General features: G+C 32.2%; 2 protein-coding genes across 5 annotated transcripts in view; one reads left to right on the top strand and one right to left on the bottom strand.

The window, feature by feature from the left end:
• Positions 1-7587, bottom strand: part of Tfb4 (transcription factor B4) — a 31174-nt gene extending 23587 nt beyond the window's left edge. Inside the window, exons 1-3 of one of the 3 annotated variants that reach the window (XM_076511149.1) lie at positions 7093-7587; positions 1914-1981; positions 847-953 (exon numbers count right to left, since the gene is read on the bottom strand). In XM_076511149.1, the coding sequence (XP_076367264.1) occupies positions 847-953; positions 1914-1981; positions 7093-7102 (185 nt within the window). In that variant the 5' untranslated portion in view covers positions 7103-7587. Of the gene's footprint in view, positions 1-846; positions 954-1913; positions 1982-6766; positions 6931-6957; positions 7030-7092 lie in introns of those variants that run through there. The other 2 variants (XM_076511152.1, XM_076511151.1) reach the window with 2 other exon arrangements.
• Positions 7588-8839: 1252 nt separating this feature from the next.
• LOC143255454 (unconventional myosin-XVIIIa-like) overlaps positions 8840-21055 on the top strand; it is a 100117-nt gene continuing 87901 nt past the window's right edge. For both annotated transcript variants that reach the window (XM_076511154.1, XM_076511156.1), the window contains exons 1-2: positions 8840-8926; positions 14802-15856. In XM_076511154.1, the coding sequence (XP_076367269.1) occupies positions 14825-15856 (1032 nt within the window). In that variant the 5' untranslated portion in view covers positions 8840-8926; positions 14802-14824. The remainder of the gene's footprint in view (positions 8927-14801; positions 15857-21055) is intronic.

A 21055-nucleotide genomic window follows, 5' to 3' on the forward strand; every position in this document is an offset into this window, starting at 1 on the left:
GTTTCTTACTGAATTAACTAAGACTTTCAAAAATACAACTTAAAGGTTGTTAAAAAATAATAATAAAGAAGATAAGTATGCAATATCATGTAATTTACAATAAAGTTCAAATCTACACTAATGGAACAATATTGAATTCAGATGGAAATTTGTTTCAACTTTTCATGTCCTCTTCAGTCCAATAAATTTTTGTGGAATGTCAAAACTAATTTCCATTTTAAGTTGGTGCTGTTCCTTTAGTGTGGATTTAATGATTGATATTTTGTAAAATATGAGATACACATTTTACAAGTTTAGATACGAACAACATATATTAGAGCTTTGTTTCTTTCAATTGTATTGTTTTTGGAGCAGTTACAACTAATACGTTTTTAAACAAAATTGTTCTATTGTCTTCCCTACCACATTACACAAATCTATCTGGTCATCACCACCTACTATTTGTTCATAAGAAAAAAACAAACAGGAAAACTATATACAAAATAAAAGACACGAAGACTCAAAATATAAAAGCTTTATAACAGATTAAAAAATAAATATGTCAACAAAACTCTTTGAGCTGATTCCATCCTATATTAAATGTATACTTTCAAGTTCATTCATTATTTCTTTACCAGCCAAGAAACACATATTCAGTTTGTCTTTTCCTTGATAAAGAGTTCATAACTAAGCCTGAGGCTTGAGCTTACTAAATTAACTGTGTTCATTTGTGCCAAATGTTTCCTACAATTAGAAAACGACTCAAAATTTTACATAATGACTCAGTTCTAAACTAGTTATTTAAGAATAAGAAAGTATAAAAACAAACTGCATGATAAAAACTTACTATTATTAATTGATACTTACCTTTTATGTGAATGGCAAGCGATAACGGCCAATTTGTTTAATGGACTAATCATAAGGTGAGAGTTTGCAAATACCATTACTGAATCCAGACAATGGGTGAGCACATTCTACCAAAACAAATATATAACACATTGTTGAAATATTATACAGTTTATACAGTATTATTGAATTTAATGTAATGTTTCTTGACTGTATCAAGCAGTTATTTACTTCCAAGGTTTATCTTGTTGTAAAAAATGAGCATCATACAACATATACAAAAATATTGTACAGGATACAAAGGCATTCTAATTTACACAAATTTTTCTGTATATACTGCATCTAACAGAGGCCATATTTTACCAAATGCATACTGTAAAAGCAAGTGTTGCCAAAAATCTTTACAAACCAAAGGAGCATCCTTATGCAGTATTTAAGAAATTTCAAGAAAAGAATTACAACATAAGTGTATATTATATTTTTTTATGTTATATATAATATGGGCTTTAAAATATACTCATCCATTCAACAGTAGCCCTTCTTTCCATACCAATGTAACTGCCTTCTGGTCACTCACATGGTCTTTTGTGACACCAAAATTTGCATTTTAATGTTTAAATAGTTGAGGACAGAAAATTCACATTTATGAAGAATGGATGAAACTGGCACAATCACAGCAATTGATACTAAGTGCTGAAAATTGTTGGTGCACATCAGTTTAGTCCAAATAGTTGACAGTCCAAAAGCATAACCATCATTTGTGAAAGAAATCTCAGTTCCTATGAATGTGTTCATACTGTCATAAAATTACACTAAAGCTTCCATTCCTTACTCATTAAAAGAACTGTCACCTCTAGGATTGTTGACAGCATTCAACACATTGTCAAGAGATAACAAAACATCTGCACAGATGTAAAAAAAACATACATGGTAAACATTGTGTGACAATTTTGCCAACAGGCACAATTTTTTTTGCAAAACACTTGCAGTTTCCAATTAACACAACTTCTGATCTATAAGCTAGTAAATAGATAATCAAATATTTTTGCTGAATGGTACACTATCAACAGTAACAGATATATTTTTACCTTTCCTTTTATCACAAGCTTGATTGAAGGATTAGTATCCACTATCACCACCAGCAGATTTCCATCTTCTGTGCAAAGAAAAAAAGTGAAAATATTGAAGTTCGAGAAAAGTCTCTTAACTTTAACAGAATGAACACAATCATGTAATGACTTCTACTGAAATATGTGCTACAATTCTTTAATACAAATTTCAATAAAAAACAATCAGTTTAAGTTACGAGTAAACAGAAAAATTACAAAAACCTCCCCTAATTACTCTGCCGCAGGGTATCAGCTAGGCATTTTCACTATTAATGGTATTTTCATCCTTAAAGAGAAGAAAAAGAAAGGAACTCATTGAGACCACTTTCGTACATCTAACCCGTCAAACCATTCTATATGTTTATATCCCACATAAAATATAAATTCTGTCTAAACAATTTTTCTGGACCTAGGCATTATTATTACTGGTATAAAGCATATTTCCAATCTTTTAATTATGGGATCCAATAGACAAGCCAAGATATACAATGATCCTATAACAATTCTAAATATCTGACAAGTCTCCCCTAGTTCTTTAATCCAAAATTCTAGGTCTCTCTTTACATTTTTAATCACAAGTTCTCCCAATTCTGTCAAATTTACAAACAAATACCAATATTCTATATTTTGTAATATTTAACCGAATAAGAACAAAATAATGATAATGCTTCAGAAGTCATGTTTTAATATCTCTGTGAATTTGGATTTTCCTTACTAGTGCAACACAAGATAAAGGAATGTAGTTGACTGAAAGATGTAGAAACAGATTAAAGGATTACAACTAACAAGTTTACAACCACAGTTTGAAAAACCATGCTTCCTAAAACAAGTGCACATCTCAAATTACAATTCAAGTCACAATTCTCCTTCCATGTCTATAAGTTGATGGAATGGAGCTTTTATAATTTAGTAATTTAATGTGTTATTATTTTTTAGAACTTTTTTCCATTTAAGAGTTACAACAAAGGTGGCACTTCTTGGCATATGGTTGTGCCACATGATCCAGATAGTTTTGAAAGTCTTCTTTATATGATGCAACACAGACTAAGCTAAAAAAACCCACACTGGTTAAAAGGGTGGCTTGGTAAGAGAAAGCATGAAGTTAATAACAGTGCAGTTAGTCAACCTGTATCTTGATAACAACCTTGTCCATTTCCAGCTGCACTGAGGATATCAGATACTGCAAAGTGACTTGGATCAAGTGTTAAGTTGAATAAATATGTGGCAAATGACATTTAATCATAGTAGGTGTGATACAATTCATATAATTCAATCTTCTTAATGTGGATCACATGTTTAACCTTTCCTGGGTCACACAACACCTTTCATTTATTATAACTCCATTTTAACAAATTGTTCAAATATTTCTACACAGCAAGAAGTATATCACATGTAAACAACCAACTTATCTATTTTTTAAAAGAACTTTTTTTACACATTCCAAAACACCATATTTAAATTTACTATCATCCCTCAAGGATATAATTAGACATGCTTTGTTTTTTCCTTCTTTTTTTAATAGTAACCTCATAAAGCTCCTTCACAAGTAAACAAAGACATTTAATGACAAATTTATAAGATTTAGTAAAAACTATAGATCATGAATATTTTATGGTTTCTAAAGATATTCTTTTTATTCCAGAAAATATTTTCATGTTATACTATATATGTTTTTAAACAGTGGAAAATTTCTTTTATAACAAGACATCATGCAAGTGTAATTAGGTTTAACATATTCAGTAGATAATAGTAAAATATTCCAATGACTCAAATCCTTAAGTCTAACCATTATTATTTAAGTTTATTGTATTCATGCAAACTATATTTATTAAACTAGCTGGAGTAATCGTACCCTGGATGGAAGTTATGTAAATTCATGATTAACCAAAGGGTATCTGAGCACATGAAAAGTTGCTTCTCTTTTATGTAATTGTAAAAATGCAAAAATGCCCATAAAAACTACAAAACACAAAATGTGAAACTACAAGTTTGCAAGTATTTCCAACAAACTTACATACTAAATTTAGTGAAGATCCATCACCAGGGAAAGAGTAGTGAAAACACAAAATATCCATAAAAAAACACAAAAATTAAAATTCATCTCCCCATGAACCCAATGAACCTCCATAACAAATTTGTTGAAGATCCATCCACAGGAAGTGAGAAAGTGATAAAAAAAAAAAGCAGAAATACCCACAAAAATGAAAATCTGTATGCATATCCCTATGGATCCAACTAAACTCTGTACCAGTTTTGATGAAGATCTATCCACCAAAGTAGTTACACACACATAACTATAATATTGATATGTACAGAAACTGATCTCAACCAAGAATACGATAAACAAAAATACTGTCATATAGTTTGATAAAAATAATAATGATACCAATGTGATAATTAAAAGTTATATAACTACTACAACTGGTAACATCAAATTGAAACAAGCTGAATATACAAACACAGAACTTTATGACCAATAATAACAAAAGATCCTATGACAAGAGGTGTTTCTTTAAAATTTTCTTTTTCAAAAGAGCATTCCACAACACTATTTTGGAAATTTCACAAGGTCAAAATTATACATAAAGAAAACAAAATTGCATGCTGAAAGATATTTGTAACACTCCACTGGTACAGGATGAGTCAATATAGATGGGAACCAACTCCACTGTGTGACTGGAAAAAAATATTTTAATACCCCATTGGTCAGGGAAAGTTGATATAAATGGAAACCCACTCCAGTGTGACTGGAAGGGATATTTATAATGCCTCACTAGTCCAGGATGAGTAAATATAGATGGGAACCCACTCCACAGGGTGACTCTAAAGGATATTTATAAAAAACACTGATCTTGAATGAGTCAATATACATGGGAACCACTCCATAGCATGATTAGAAATTATATTGGTAACACCCTACTGATCCCAGATGAGTTGATATAGATGGAAACCCAATACATTGTGTGACTAGAAAGGATATAAGGATAGAAAAGTAATTCAAACCCTCTGTTTGAAACAGTGCTCTGGTTTTAGCAATAAAACTAATAAAATTGGAAGATATACACAAGTTATATATTACAAATTACACATGGTAATTATTTCTTTAAACAATTGTCTTCAGGTTAGGCCTTATTTCTTGTACTGTAAACAGTTTTACTCTCATTAAGAAACAAATATGTACTGGACAGGATTCAGTAGAGATCATTTTAGATAGATCTAGGGCAGAAATGTTAGTTAACATAAACGTATAAAGATCTCTTGAGAAATGAGGGGTAAAACCTGATCACACTGACATTTACAAGATTATACTGAAATTAATAAGATAATGACCTCCGATTTACTTGTGCTATATTCCGACTTAATAGAATAAAACAAAAAATGTTTAAAATTTGGAATAAACAGGATAGGTTGCAGTTAAGATAGTTTTAATTTTCTAACAGTGTGATTGACTGCAACTGATAACAACAAATTGAAACTACCCAAATAGTCAAATAAGGAGACAAGAATAATTCTTTTCTTTCTCACAGTTCAGTGTACATAAACAACAATGAATGGCAAAATGGACCCTTTCTGTTCATATATTACATCATGCCAACATATCCATAAAAACACAAAATCTACTGAACATTATTTCCGGACTTTGAAATCTTTATGACAGTCAAATGTATCACAAGCTCGTAACAGGTTACCTTAGATTTTATTAGAGATTTCTTTTAGTGACAACCTAAGCAGATTATCTCAACGAATTAAGTGTAAAAAATGGTTATATTCTGGAACAAAACAATTTTGATTCAGTTTATTTCAAATGACTAAAAATACATTAAGGAACAGAAAAATACTGGAAAACATATGGAGTTATGATGTAAATATTTTCAGAAGTGGTTTATTGACAGTGTTAACTGTAGAACCAGAATGTTACAACTAGTATCAATAATGACATTTTATTAAAAATGGTAAGTGGATGAATATAGATACTTAATAATTATTTCAGCTTTGAAGAACTTCTACTACCATTGCTAGTGCTGAAAAGCACAAGAGTATATCACCACTTAGAGGATTTTGAGTGTTAGTGAAATATCACCATAAATGTATACACACCACAACCACTTTAAAATATGAATTAATGTTACATCTAGAAGTTAGATTAAAACTCAAGGCAGGAAACAGAAGGTTGTAATAAATTGGATGTCTTTGTGGAGAAGTTTGTTCTATATCACTATTTACAAGCAAGCTCTCTAGATTTGCTGATAATATTGAACACCTATTAAAGGCTAATTCTTTAAAAAATTTTCATTAATGCAGAAAGACTTGGACAGTCTTGCTGAACACTTACCCACGGAAAATGAGTTTCAACAACGTTAATTAAATATACACAAGGTTTGGACTGATCTTGATAGGAGAAGAAAAATTTATTATAATCATGAACTTATAATGCGTACTTATATGAAATGTGTCAAGTTCTTAATAAAATGTACAAGTCTGTTGTACAAAGAAAAACTGACGTATTATAACAGTACTTGTACTCAGGATATATCTGAGAAATGACCACATCAGTCTCATTCACTCTCTTAACAAGTTGGAGTGGAAAGTGATTAAGTGTAAAGAAAAGTACTTTTGGCCATTATACAGTTTGGGTACTGTATTTACACAACCTCCAGAATTTCTACCTACAGGTTTTCATTATCCATTTATACACAAACTATCATTAAATCAACAATGTTAGGTAAAGTAAAAAACTGATAATTCTGACATCAAATACATGATATTAACACCATGCTAAATGGAATTCTGCAAAAGGTTTTGACACACACATTTTTAATCCATCCACATACTTTAAGCCTCTAACTTGCCAAAACAACAAAATCCTTTTCTTCCATAACAATTAACATCGTTCAGCTTCTTTCCACTTAAGGTGTTCATGATAGTTCAAATCACGAAAGCACAAACGAATTACGTTGTAAACACTCACACTAAAAGCTGGCTGACACTGCGTCATATACGCTTACACTTAAGATACACTTACAGTCCAACATAATTGACCATTAGCTGTTACCATCTGTTAAACATCAGCATTTTCCTCATAACTAAGGCTTTGGAGCAAATATCAGAAAAAGTAACAGTTAAATAATTTTAACACGTTTTTTTCCGTTAGGCTTACCTGCACTCATTACCGCCGTAGACTGTCCAGTTCACTGGTCTGTAACTACAAACAGTATAAAGCTTTTGCTATTGGTTTTCAGACTTTTGAGGGAAATTAGAATTATTTGAAGTTTGTAGAATTAGAACTTAAATTTCTTATAAAACGCTACTTTAAGTTAATAGTATCAGTTCATGAGAAACAACATTTTTTCACTCTGCTGTTTACACCATAGTGATAGTAATTACTAAATTAGACTAGCTTGGTTATAATATAGCATATCATGATATGCCATATTATAATTTACAGTTTACAACTTTTATTTTCCTACAGTCATCTACTAATAAAACAAAATGTAAGTATATTTAAAAACCTGAGTGCACTAAACTTCGTGAAAAACAAACAAATTAACCAACAAATACAATTATAGTGTATCTCTGACTCATCACTACTTAAATCAAACTGCCTTTGTATTTACTAATTTCAATATTTTATTCAAACGCCCTTATCACCTACTGCCCTTTTTTGTCAGTTGACGAATCACAATTTAGTTGTTATTTATTATGAATTTATTAAAAGTTATCTACGAAAATATTCAATTTCATTCTGCCAAAAATAATTCTATAAAATGCTAGGATGTCAATGCTTCGTATAATATATGCTTTGTAAAAGTGTAAGAAATATCAGTGAACTTTTAACACAAAAAAATTAACTGCGATAATGCGCAATCATTGACAATAATTATTAAAAAAATAGGTAAAGGAAACTCTCATGTTGTCAAATCATAACTAAGTCTAACATTAATTTCATGTCAAAATTGTTTTCTATAATACATTTTGAGACACCTCCTTTTTATTTTACAACTGTAGGTAGTAATATTCAAAAGAAAATTATATATTGCAAGAACTTATTGATTTCTATTTGTTTGTTTGTTTTTGGAATTTCGCACAAAGCTACTCGAGGGCTATCTGTGCTAGCCGTCCCTAATTTAGCAGTGTAAGACTAGAGGGAAGGCAGCTAGTCATCACCACCCACCGCCAACTCTTGGGCTACTCTTTTACCAACGAATAGTGGGATTGACCGTAACATTATACGCCCCCACGGCTGGGAGGGCGAGCATGTTTAGCGCGACGCGGGCGCGAACCCGTGACCCTCGGATTACGAGTCGCACGCCTTACGCGCTTGGCCATGCCAGGCCGCGCCCATTTGTAGAGAAAAATATATATGTAAAAACGGCTGGTATGCGTTGAAAAAATTCTACATTTAATTTTCTCAACGCATACGAGCCGTTTTTACACATAAAGAACAGTTTTATTTTTTTGCTTTACATATTAATACCAAATTATTTACCTTTTAAGTTTTTTTTTTAATCTTTATTTCTTTTGAGGTTATATGTCCAGCTGATAGTAACACTATGCCCAAACCTGTGCATATTTCTCTTCTGTGCTTCCTAATAGTTCAGCAGTAAGTATGGGGTTCGATTTCTTCAGTTGACAGAGCACATGTAGCCCATTTTGCAGCACAGTGCTGAACACTTAAAAAATTAATTAATATTCTTTATAAAATTTTAAAAATGACTACCTCTTTATAAATTGTTAAAGAATACCGTGGTATTATATCATTCAGAAAGTCTAAAGTAAAATTGAAGCTGCTTTATGATGAAACAATTACACTGAATATTTTCTTTAATTTACGCGAGACCTGTGAAGTTGAATTTTACACATTTTATTTTTTAATAATTATTATAACATGACTTATAATTGTTAAAATTTTATTTGCCAGGTAACGCTGAAGTCGTTTATGGGAGCATAGACGTATGAAAATTTCAAAACAGATAAATTCAATAATTTAAGTGGTAAGTGTAAATTATTTTGTCATATTAGTGATGTACGTCGTCTAATTTAATTCTCGAATCTATTGTTATTTTTTACAAAACGAGGATAATCATTTAGTGGCTAATTTTTGCTGTTGCTAGACGTCAACCTATTCAGAAGTTGTTACTTCCTATGGTGTAGATATACTCCGATTATTCGTAAGCCTTGCTGTAATTTGTGGTATTGCGGTGTTTAGTTTTTGCGTAAAATGTGTAAAACTTAACCACGCCCAATTTTGAACTTTGAAGCAGGTGGTTGATGTAATGTAAGAAGGTGGACTTAGCGTGACGTTATAATTGAATAATAATAATAATAGCACAATTTCAAACGAACAGCCTACTATTAATTCTAAAAGAATTTTAGTTACGGATAAATTGTGGCCATAAAGGAGAAACATTTTTTTCTTCATTCGTGATTCAAAACATACTTGAACTTAATGTTCTATGTTATATTGCATAAACATTGTTATGTAATTTAATAATTCACTTTATTAATTTTCATTTTATGATGATTTCTGTAAAAATACCATATTCCAGGCAAGTGGCACTGACAAGTTCATCAAGAGCTCTGTCTTCACAATTTCCTTAATCTAATGGTCTAATGGTTCCATTTAAAACTAAACAGGTGACACTCTAACAGTTCATTGATTTTAATTCATTATGTTATGATAGCAGAAAATCCATGTACTTGTGCAATATCTGTAAATGCATCAATTTACCCAGAACTTAAAGTAGAATAACAGTGAAAAAATCCATCATAAGTATTTCACATTTCTAAGTTTCACTTTCATGTCCAGTGTTGATGTAATGATCAACATAAGTGTGAAAGATGCTTGAGTTATATTTTCTCATTAACTAAAAGTAAATTTTGATGAACACATATGACCATAATATTAGTATTTTAGGTGAGATAATACTACAAATAACAAAGGATAATTAATCTCTCAAGACTTTTACTGGATAGTCACGTTTGAAAAGAGTAATAATTTAAATCTACCATTTATATTTTAGGTTATCTCTGATTTCCATCTTAAACTATTTTTATGTGCTAGACTCTACAAATAAGTTAATCATCTTGTTAGAAAAATAAAACTTAAATGTAACATAACCTGTATTTTTCAGATGTTAAACTTGTGTTCTGTCATCTTTGAAAAACAGCATAAATAAATTAGAGTTTTTGACCTAAGAATCTCAAATGAAATTTTGTAAACTTCAGTAAGATAATTTATTATCCTTGTTTTTTGCCCAAGAGAAAATCGTAGACATTAACCTATAATTAAAAATAACTTTTTCAGTGCTGGAATCATTCTTGTACATTAGAGTGCTGTCATTGGATTGTTGAATGTTTGTCTTAAAAACAGTTCATCAACTGCAGAGATGCCAACCATTACGTTTAGAACATAATCATTATGATTTTGGTGTATACATTACAACTATACGTTCATACAGACAAATGTTACGACTTGTTGCAACTCCCAAATTATTATATAGGCCTATACAATAAAGTGATAAATTGTTCCCCCAGAGCTTGAAAGGGGTGAAAAGAAAATTTCTAGTGAGATACAAATAAATTTTGATAATAAATAAAAGACATAGTCCAAATGGCTACTTGAGATAATCATGTTTGTGCTTGAAATAATAAAAAATATTTGTTTCTCCAACGTCTACCAACAGTTTGAGTGCGGTGCTTCTCCATACTGGGTATGTGGGAGAATCCATAGTTGCATCATCAGTGCTTGTCAGCCAATCAGCACTAGCATAGATGGATATTTCTCATTTTCTAAGTGGCATAGAAACACCAATGTGATTGTTCACAAGTTGGAAAAAAAAGAAGCCTCGTTCTGCAGATTATCTTGTTTCTGGCAAATCTAAAAGGACTAAAACTGTGCATCAAAAATTTAGGAAAAAGTATAGTGCAAAATATCTGGTCATTGCATCAAAAGTCAGTGACAGACATGCATTTTGTACAGTTTGTCACATCGATTTTTCTGTGATGCATGGCAGGATAAATGATTCTTCCAGACATACAAAATCGATATCTCACCAACAAAAGGCTGAGGTGATGACAAAAATGATGCAGATAACGACATGCATGTTCAGTGTTGTTTTACCAGTATGTTTGTTACTCTGAACTAAATAAAAGACATAATTTCAAAAGAATGTTTTTTGAATTTATTTATTAAGTACATAAAACACAGTCATAAATGAGCAATCTATAGCAGTAATAAATAATAATCGTTATAATAATAATATAATAATAAACAGCTTTGAGACATTGGTCAGGCCTAGTAGCTGTAAATGATAAAGGGCTCTGTCTACAATCATTATGCTCAGTCATTTGAAATAGTTGGCATCTCTGCAACTGTTATAGACAACAAACATAATAGTTGTGTCTGATATGCAGAAGTCTTTCAAAACTAAAGTATTGATTACACAATGTAACAAAATTTTTACTTTTTCTTGTTCCTGAGCAGAAAGTGTTATTTCCCAATTGCTTATGCTTAAAATAAATGGAAAAGACCTATTTTTCTCTTCAAAGTTTGCTATTGTAACCTGGGTAATGAAATTTTCAAATTTACCCATTTTCCAGAATATTGCAGCTAGATTCAGTGCTGAGTAGCTGATAGAGAATTTTCTTGAACTTTCTAGAATGTTGTAGAGCTTTTCCCCTGGTTCGTTCAGTGCACCTCAAAGAGGAATACAACAATGTCAAGACCTTGATAGAAGCCTTGAAGTATGATGAGTGTGGTTAAGAGGTTATCGGAGACTTCAAAAACATGGCATTCCTGATGGGTTTCCAAGGAGACTTAACCAAGTTTGCATTTTATCTTTGCCTTTGGGACAGCAGGGACACTGCAGTGTACTACAACAGGAAGCACTGGCCACAACGGACAAAGTTCTCTGTGGAGAGGCATAATGCCAAGTATGAGCCACTAGTGGACCTCCAGAAGGTGTTGTTCTCATCATTGCACATAAAATTGAGTCTTGTGAAACAATTTATCACAACTCTAGATAAAGAGTCTGCAGCCTTCAAGTACCTTTGAGACTTCTTCCCTAAGCTGTCTTAGGCAAAAGTCAAAGCTGGTGTCTTCATTGGAGCACAAATAAAGAAAATCCTGGAGTGTACAGAATTCCCCAAAAAGTGCAGTAGGAAGGGAAAAAAGCTTGGGGCAGCTTTGTCACAGTGGTTCAGGTTTTTTGGGTAATCACAAGGCCGAAAATTATGTTGAACTTGTTGAGGCTCTGGTGAAGAACTATGGCAAAATGGGCTGCAGGATGTCACTGAAATTGCATATTCCTGATGCTCATTCAAGGAGAACATGGGAGCAAACTAAGAGGAGCTAGGCGAGCACTTCCACACAGATATACTAGACTTTGAACTCTGCTACCAAGGAGCATATAATGAAAACTTGATGGGAGACTATATCTGGGGGCTGATACATGGAAGTGATTTACATTACAGTTGCAAATCTCAAAAAACTACTTACTTCTAAACATTTTTGTTCATTTTTGTATACCTCTAGTTTTAATACATGTAAATCTTGATTCATATGTTGTTTTATTCAGCCCTTATGTAAATGAAAATGTGCTAATTTGCCCGTCTTTACATAGAAAATATGTTAGTTTTTAAATTTCATTATCCAGTTCGCAAAAGCAAAGTTTGAAGGGCATAATTTCCATTTTCTGTACTTTTACAACATAAATAATTAAGATATAACACATACTACCCAGGAACAAAATTTGTGTTACATGGTGTTATAGATAATAAATTAATGAATATGAACTCTTTGTCTTGAAACACTGTAGGAGGGAGTAAGGTATATCAAGAAATTTTGTTTACATAACTTAGGATGAATTTATAGAAACTAACAGTTTGAGAAAACACCAATGACAGATAACAATAACTTTATGAGTAAGAAAGTCATTAATATAAAAAAGTTTGACCTCTTGAATCCAAAACTGTAATTAGATGTGGGATTTGTCATGAGATGATGGAGCTTTGAGATACAAAACTCAGAGCTGTTGTATTAACTACTATGCCATGGCTAAAACTTTGTTAAATATGTTGCTACAGTTGGATCAAAGTGTGCACATCACGGCTTCTTATAGTGTTACATTGAAAATGTAATCAAACCATTTTATTATCAGTATATTTAAACTTCACGTAAAGATAAAGTTGGGTTCATATTTTTTATTTTATCTGAATATTAATTTCCAGAATGAATATTTCAAAAATGATTGGTCTTTATTATTTGTTGTATGTGATGCAACTAAGCTCCAAATTCCTGACATAAATATTCTAACTTCAGTAAGAAACTTTTACTGCTTCCAACTAATCAGAACACAAACTAAACATCACTACAAATGACAATGTAAAATTTGAATTTATTGCTTTTTCAGTTTATTGAAATCTCAAAAAATTTGTAAAACTCACCACAGAAGTACCAACTCTCTCCTTTTCTGTCTTAAAAGTTTGCTGGTTATTACCTTTATAGGGCCTATGGACATCTTTATAACCAATAGAAAGGAAAGGTTCTCCTCTACACAAGTCTTATTTCAGTTGTTAGGGTTTGACATTTGTAGAGTAACAGTGCTTTTCTGGGTGTAGGGACTTCGTATCCTGCACTGAAAGTCTAATGGGATTTTTTTAACTTATGTATATCTTTCTAAGAAAGCCAGAGAATTTATAGTAATTTATAACATAATATTCTCGTGAGTGATGTATTCTTTTGTTATGAAATGAATATTTGAAGGCTATGTGAACTAGATTTTGGAGACCAAAATTTGTGATATTCAGTGATGAGTAGGCCATGAATACAAGATCAAGTGAATATCACATGAAATTTATTGGAAACTGCTAAAAGGCTGTAACTATTATTTGCTGCTTTTGATGGAAGACATTTTTTTCTTGTGGTCACATGTGAAAAGTTAACAGTTGAAACTCCAAAGAAAAGTAATTTGAAAACCTAAGTTAAATTCAGTATTCACAGAAAATAAAAAAGGCATTTATTTTAATTTCATATTTTTCAACTTTTTGCTATACATTAATGGTTTCTTTACAGTTCGTGTTAGTGTTCAGAAAATATGAAATATAAATGTTTACAAAAAAACTTTGGCATTCATTCAGGAGGTTCTACTGGTTATGTAAATGAGATATGAAGACTAAAATTAAAAAAAATGTATTTTTATTCTTAGCCTGACAATCACCTTCTATTCACCAATCAATAAAGGTTGTATTCATTCACAAACAGATCTCTAATAATATTTTTTTTTTGCATGCACTTCATACTTGTAATATTTCCTGAATGTTTTCCAAAGTTTGTTCAGATGCACTTAGTAAATTCAGAACTAGTGAATATTATATAGCTTCACAAATACAGAGTCAGTTCTGTGAACTGGCACAATACTTAAAGTGTTTAAATGAAGGAAGATTTAACATACATGTTGAATCCAAGTTTTGGAAAAGTGAATTATACAGTTCTAAAGGATTGTATTTTTTGTTTTTCAAAAGGTTTTTCACATCCATTAAACATCATCTATATCCATCTACATCTCACGAGGAAGTTGCATACAAAACATTTAGGTCATTAACTTACTGCACAATATTTGAACTAATTGGTTAAAGCCAACTGCAGAATACTTGAGTTTAAACATATTTTTTATGTATTATACCTGATTGATCCATACTGAACACTACTTGTAGTTCACAGGTTGCATATGTACCAAGAAAGCATAAGCCTGTAAGCCTTTTTGTAGATTAGGTAAAGAGGTCTTACAGTGCTCCCATCATTTTATAGTAACATGTTTTACTTGATATTCTTATAGTGATCAAAGTTTTCTTCTTTCTTGTTTAAAGGAAAAGCCTTTCTAGTAAGAAGAATGTTTCGGTGGATAAAGGATAAGGACAAAGATGATAAAAGAGGAAAAGAGCGGAAAGAAAAGAAAGAGAAAAAGGAAAAGAAACATGGGAAACAAAGAGAGAAGCTTACATATGATGAGTTGAAGCGTACCAATGAAATCACTAAAAATTATCTTTCTTCATACCAAAAATCTCCAAATTCAGCTGGGGGTGAAGATGAGAATTCTGAAAAGAGGAGTACAGGTAGTGAGTATAGCTTATCGTCATCTGCTAAGTCTGGAGATTCAAGTCCCATGGAGGGCCATGGAGTGGGATTTCTCTCAAGAAAAGGTAGCTCACCTGTAAAGCATCCTCCTCCTGTCCCAAAGAAACCTTTAGGGTTACATGTAAAATCATCATACTCAAGTATGCAATGCACATCACCTGTCAAATCACCTAGCATAACTAGCAATTTGTCGTCACCTCAAGGAAGTCTAGCTAATGAAATGATGGCTTTGATGGATCAAATGGGAAGTACAAAATCTAGTAAAAGTTCTGTATTACACCTAGAACCTACACCATCTGTTTTAGTGGAAGATGAGAGACGTACACTATTTACTGCTCCTCCTGGAGAGCAAGCTGGTCTAGATGTCGTTTGGAAGAGCTATGATGATGATTTGGAGCTACCATCCATTGCACCACCTAAACCACCTCGTGCTAGGTCACTAACCATACAACGACAACCTGCTGGAGATTTTGGCTTTTCTCTTCGCCGTGCACCAGTTGGGGAGCACAGAGGACTACCACCAACTGACAAAAAACAGACAATAATATTTGCTGAACCAAGCAACTTGGAAAGAGGAAATGAAACTGGACTTTTACCTGGAGATCGATTATTAGAAGTGAACGGGGTGGTAATTGAAAATAAAAGCAGAGAAGAAATCATAGAATTGATTAAGACTTCTGGTGATAGTGTTACTTTGAAAGTTCAGCCTGTTCCAGAACTTAGTGAGTTAAGTGTCCAATGTGGTTTTGATGGATCTGAAGTAGGAAGTCCAAGAATTAGGTCTCAAGTAAGTACAGTCTACACTGATCACCTATGAAAAGGTACTTAGGATTTTCTGTTGTTTGTATAGGAAAATGCATTGCCCTCACTTAATCTTGTTTTTCATTTGGCAAGCCTGAAATGGGAAGTTCTGGAATTTGATCTCAAGTAAGTTTGACTCTAGAGGTTACTATGGAGTGTTTAGAATTTTCAGTTGTGGTAAAAGGAGAATTCAGACTTCTTACTTAGTATAGTTTATGAACAGGTTGTTTTATTGGAATTTGCAGAAACAAGTAGTATTAATGTAGTCTGTTTTAGTTTGATGTAACATGTTTAAATGTTACTTGTATTTTACAGTTGTTAAAAATGCCTTAAAAGACGTGTGCCAAAAAGTGTTACACATTTGTCTAAAGTGCATAGATTTTGAATCTAACTTTTGTTCTTGAAATAGATTCATCTTTAATAAAATGTCTCATTCCAGTTTAATGTACACTATTTTCTCATATGTGTGCATATATGCAAAATGTACATCTTCCTTTAGTTTTTACAAATAAGTTATTAATTTTTAATGCATAGTGGTAATTATGTTACCTGTGGCTTTTGTTGGTGTTGATTTTTCATTTACCCTTACCTTTACCCACACACTTTATTTAATCATTAGTATTGATACAATTGATTTTCTTAATGATTTTTAAAGTAGGTTGAGTACAATCTTTTATGTAATATTCCTGCATACATTCTAAGTGTAGAAGTTTATTAAAGGTCACTTGGCAATGTATCTTGTATAAGAAATTTTAAAAACAAGAAATTACAACCATTCAACTTGTCAAATTCACCCTTAACTGAACAGAACAAGCAATCAAAACATCAAAAACTAAATTAACTGTAACCTCCCAAATCAATAGAACTCAAATAGCACCACAGAAACACTGCATTATACAAATTACTGTTCTTATAATCAAGTGAAAAATATCTTTGTTGAAAAGAAACACTGTACTATACCCGGGCCTCCAGAGCCTCAACGTAACACCCTAACAAATTGTATTTCTGATTTTCTCATTCCGTCACTTAGATGATTATCCAAACCCTAACAGTTTTGACCACCTGAATATAGTTATCTTTCTTTCTTCTGTGCTTCAGTGAAAACCTGATTCCTTTCTTATTAGCTTAAACTATTTAAACTAGGTGTCTCTCTTCCAACATGTGATCTCCCTTCAGTATGAGGATCAAAACTAATACAATGATTAAATGATCTTGTACAAAAGGTTACAGTAACGAATCAGTTACTCATGAAATTATTTAAAATGACAAGTTACCTATTGTTACAGATGTGTAGCTGAAAATTAGTCCATTCCTCTTAGAGAATTAGATTGCCTCAGATTTCTAGGTTAGCATGAAATGCTTGCTTATTACTTTGGCATGTAAAATTTCTAAGTAAAGAAAACATTTTACTTACATCTGATTTAAAATTAGCAACTAAAGTTTTTTTTATTTTTATAAGAACTCAGGCCACATTTAATTTTTGACTTGTAGTTGGTTGTTTTAGTAATTAAGGGTGATACTAATGCACTGAATGGCTTTCTGTGTTTGTTTTCTTGGTTTATTTATGGATTGGATCTCAGTGTGGTACATGGTGCAAGGGTCAGAACCTACATTTTCAAAATTATATGTTTAACTGTATGAAGAATGAGTACAACAACTAATAGCATTACATATATAGTAATTTTTAAGAATCAATGTTCTGAGATTGTGCAACATTCATAATTTTGAAAGAAAATTTTAATTCTACACAACTCCATACATATTTTAATTTTCTTTAGAATTTTTTCCCTCATCCAAAAGTAGAGGTTTATATTTGTTACGAAACTCATATTTTGATAATATAATTATCCACGTTTTGTTTCTCACATAATTTTAAATCTTTAAGTGATTTTACTTCCATCATTTTACAATGTCTTATAATGTGGTCTGAACAATTATGGCTTTGTAAACAACTGTCTATAAGTAATTTTAAATACTGTTGAATAGGAGAGATTACACACAGTTAATGTCACTGTAGAGCAAATAAAATGATTTGAACATTAATTTATTGTTTTATGGGAAAATAAATATAAGAAACTCCTGTGAGAATGAATGTTAAGGGTAAAATTAGAAGACCTGGGAACAAAGACATACTTTGGGATTGAAGACTTTGGAACAAACACAGACCTGGGAATTGAAAAAAATATGCAAAAACGGCTCATTTGGGTTGAGAAAATATTTTACATAGAAGAGCGAACAACGTTTCGACCTTCTTCGGTCATCGTCAGGTTCACAAAGAAAGAGGTAACTGACCAGAAGCTGACCACATGTTTGAAAGGGGGTTATGTAACTAAGTGTCGGAATGTAGAGGGCAGTGTTAGATGTTTGAATATATAATTTTATTTATTTTATTATATTAATATAGGTATAAAGGCGTTCCTTTATATTGGTTTATTTTGGGTTTACGTTGTTGTATAAGTAAGGCTTCTTTAATTTTGCGTTTGTTTATGTTTGTTTCTTTATTTAGTATTTGAGTGTTTTCTATGGTTATGTTGTGTTTATTTGACTTGCAGTGTTCGAAAACATGTGAAGGTGACTTTTTATGTTCTTTGAATCTGGTTTCCATTTTTCTACTTGTTTCTCCAATATAGAAGTTGTGGCAGTTATCACATTGTATTTTATAAATAATGTTGGTGTGGTGTTTGTCAGTGTAGTTTTTACATAGTATAGACCTCAGTTTTGTGCCTGGTTTTTGAATAAATTTGGTATTAACTGGAATGTCATATTTTGTTACTAGTTTTTGCCAAATGTTGGTTATTTGTCTGCTGATGTCAGGAATATATGGTATGCAGCAGTATATGGTTTCGTGATTTTTTGATTCATGAGATATATTTACTTTTGTTGGTTGATTTTGCTTTCTGTCTAGGTGTGTGCGTATAATGTTTTCTACGGTTTGTGGAGGAAACTTATTGATGTTGATGAAGTATTGTTTTATTTTGTCTATTTCATCATTAATTTTATCTGGTGAGCATAGTTTTACGGCTGTGTATATTTGGTTTCTTAGTATGTTGAGTTTTTGTTTTGTTTCATGTGCTGAGTCCCAAGGAATGTATAGTCCAGTATGGGTGATTTTTTGGTGGATTTCTGTTTTGAATTGTGTGTCGGTTCTTGTAATTTTGAGGTTAAGAAATGATATTTGATTGCTTTCTTCCTGTTCACATGTGAAGTTAATGTTGGGATGTATAGAGTTAATGTGATTGAAAAAATTAAGTGTGTGTTCTGTAGATTTGAATCCCGCAACCGTGTCATCTACGTATCTGTACCAGTATAGTGGTGGATGTAATGCTGTGTTAATTGCTTGTGTTTCAACTTGTGTCATAAAAATATTGGCTAGAACTGGTGATACTGGGTTGCCCATGCTTAGGCCATTTGTTTGTATATAGTTTTGGTTGTTGAACATGAAGTTTGTCTTTATCGTGGTGAATTGTATGAGGGTTGCTAATTGGTTACTGGGAATGTCTATAGATGGGTTAAGGTCTCGGATATAGAGTTCTAAGGCTATCTTGCAGGCTTCAGTGGTTGGAACTTCTGTAAAGAGGGATATAACATCGAAACTGGCCATTAAGACTTTATGATTAAGTTGATTTAGATTACACTTGAAATTAAAAGAGTCTTTGATGAATGAGCTGGCTGATGTTACATATTTGGGAATGCCCATGCTATGCATTTACCAAGATTGTAATTAAGCAATTCATATGTGGACATTATTGGTTGTAATGAACAATCTGGTTTATGAGGTTTGGGGATGCCTTATATTTGTGGTGTGCGTGAGTCGGTTTTACGTAGGTAGGAATAAAGTGTTTGTGAAATTGTGTTGGCTTTTTTCATTTGTAGTAGTAATTTGTTCAGTTGCGTTCGTGTGTCTTTGTTGGATTTGTGTGTATTGGTTTAAATTTGTTCGTGTCTGACAGGATGTTCTTCATTTTGTGGGTGTATTCATTCGTATTCATTATGACTATAGCGTTACCCTTATCTGCTTTTAGAATTTTTATGTTTTTGTCTTATTTTAGGTTTTTAATGGAATTAATGTCTCTTTTTGTAAGGTTGTTTTTTAGTTTTCTATTTTGTGAAATTATGTTGATGGTTTTGTGAGAAAATTCTTTGAAAAAATCGTTTAAGATGTTTTTAGGTGTTTCTGGAAAATATAAATTTGTAATTTTACCTGGGAAGTTTGGCTGTTGGATGTCAATAAAATTGTCTAAGTTGTCTTCTTTCTGTTGGTTGTTTCCTTGTTTTTGTTTTATAAATAAAATAAATAAAATTATATATTCAAACATCTAACACCGCCCTCTACATTCCAACACTTAGTTATGTAACCCCCTTTCAAATATGTGATCAGCTTCCGGTCAGTTACCTCTTTCTTTGTGAACCTGACGATGACCGAAGAAGGTCGAAACGTTGTTCGCTCTTCTATGTAAAATATATTCTCAACCCAAATGAGCCGTTTTTGCATATATATTTCTATACAAATGGGTTTACTTGACGTCACTGATGGGAATTGAAGACTTGGGAACAAACACAGACCTGGGAATTGAAGACTTTGGAACAAACACAGACCTGGGAATTGAAGACTTTGGAACAAACACAGACCTGGGAATTGAAGACTTTGGAACAAACACAGACCTTGGGATTGAAGACTTTGGAACAAACACAGACCTTGGGATTGAAGACTTTGGAACAAACACAGACCTTGGGATTGAAGACTTAGAAACAAACACAGACCTTGGGATTGAAGACTTAGAAACAAACACAGACCTTGGGATTGAAGACTTAGAAACAAACACAGATCTTGGGATTGAAGACTTAGAAACAAACACAGACCTTGGGAGTTGAAGTCTTTGAAAACAAACACAGACCTTGGGATTGAAGTCTTTGGAAACAAACACAGACCTTGGGATTGAAGTCTTTGGAAACGAACACAGACCTTCGGATTAGCGGTCTTTGGAAACGAACACAGACCTTCGGATTAGCGGTCTTTGGAAACGAACACAGACCTTCGGATTAGCGGTCTTTGGAAACGAACACAGACCTTCGGATTAGCGGTTTTTGGAAACGAACACAGACCTTCGGATTAGCGGTTTTTGGAAACGAACACAGACCTTCGGATTAGCGGTTTTGGAAACGAACACAGACCTGGGAATTGAAA

Source organism: Tachypleus tridentatus, chromosome 7, assembly GCF_004210375.1.
Source record: "Tachypleus tridentatus isolate NWPU-2018 chromosome 7, ASM421037v1, whole genome shotgun sequence".
Lineage (NCBI taxonomy): Eukaryota > Metazoa > Arthropoda > Merostomata > Xiphosura > Limulidae > Tachypleus > Tachypleus tridentatus.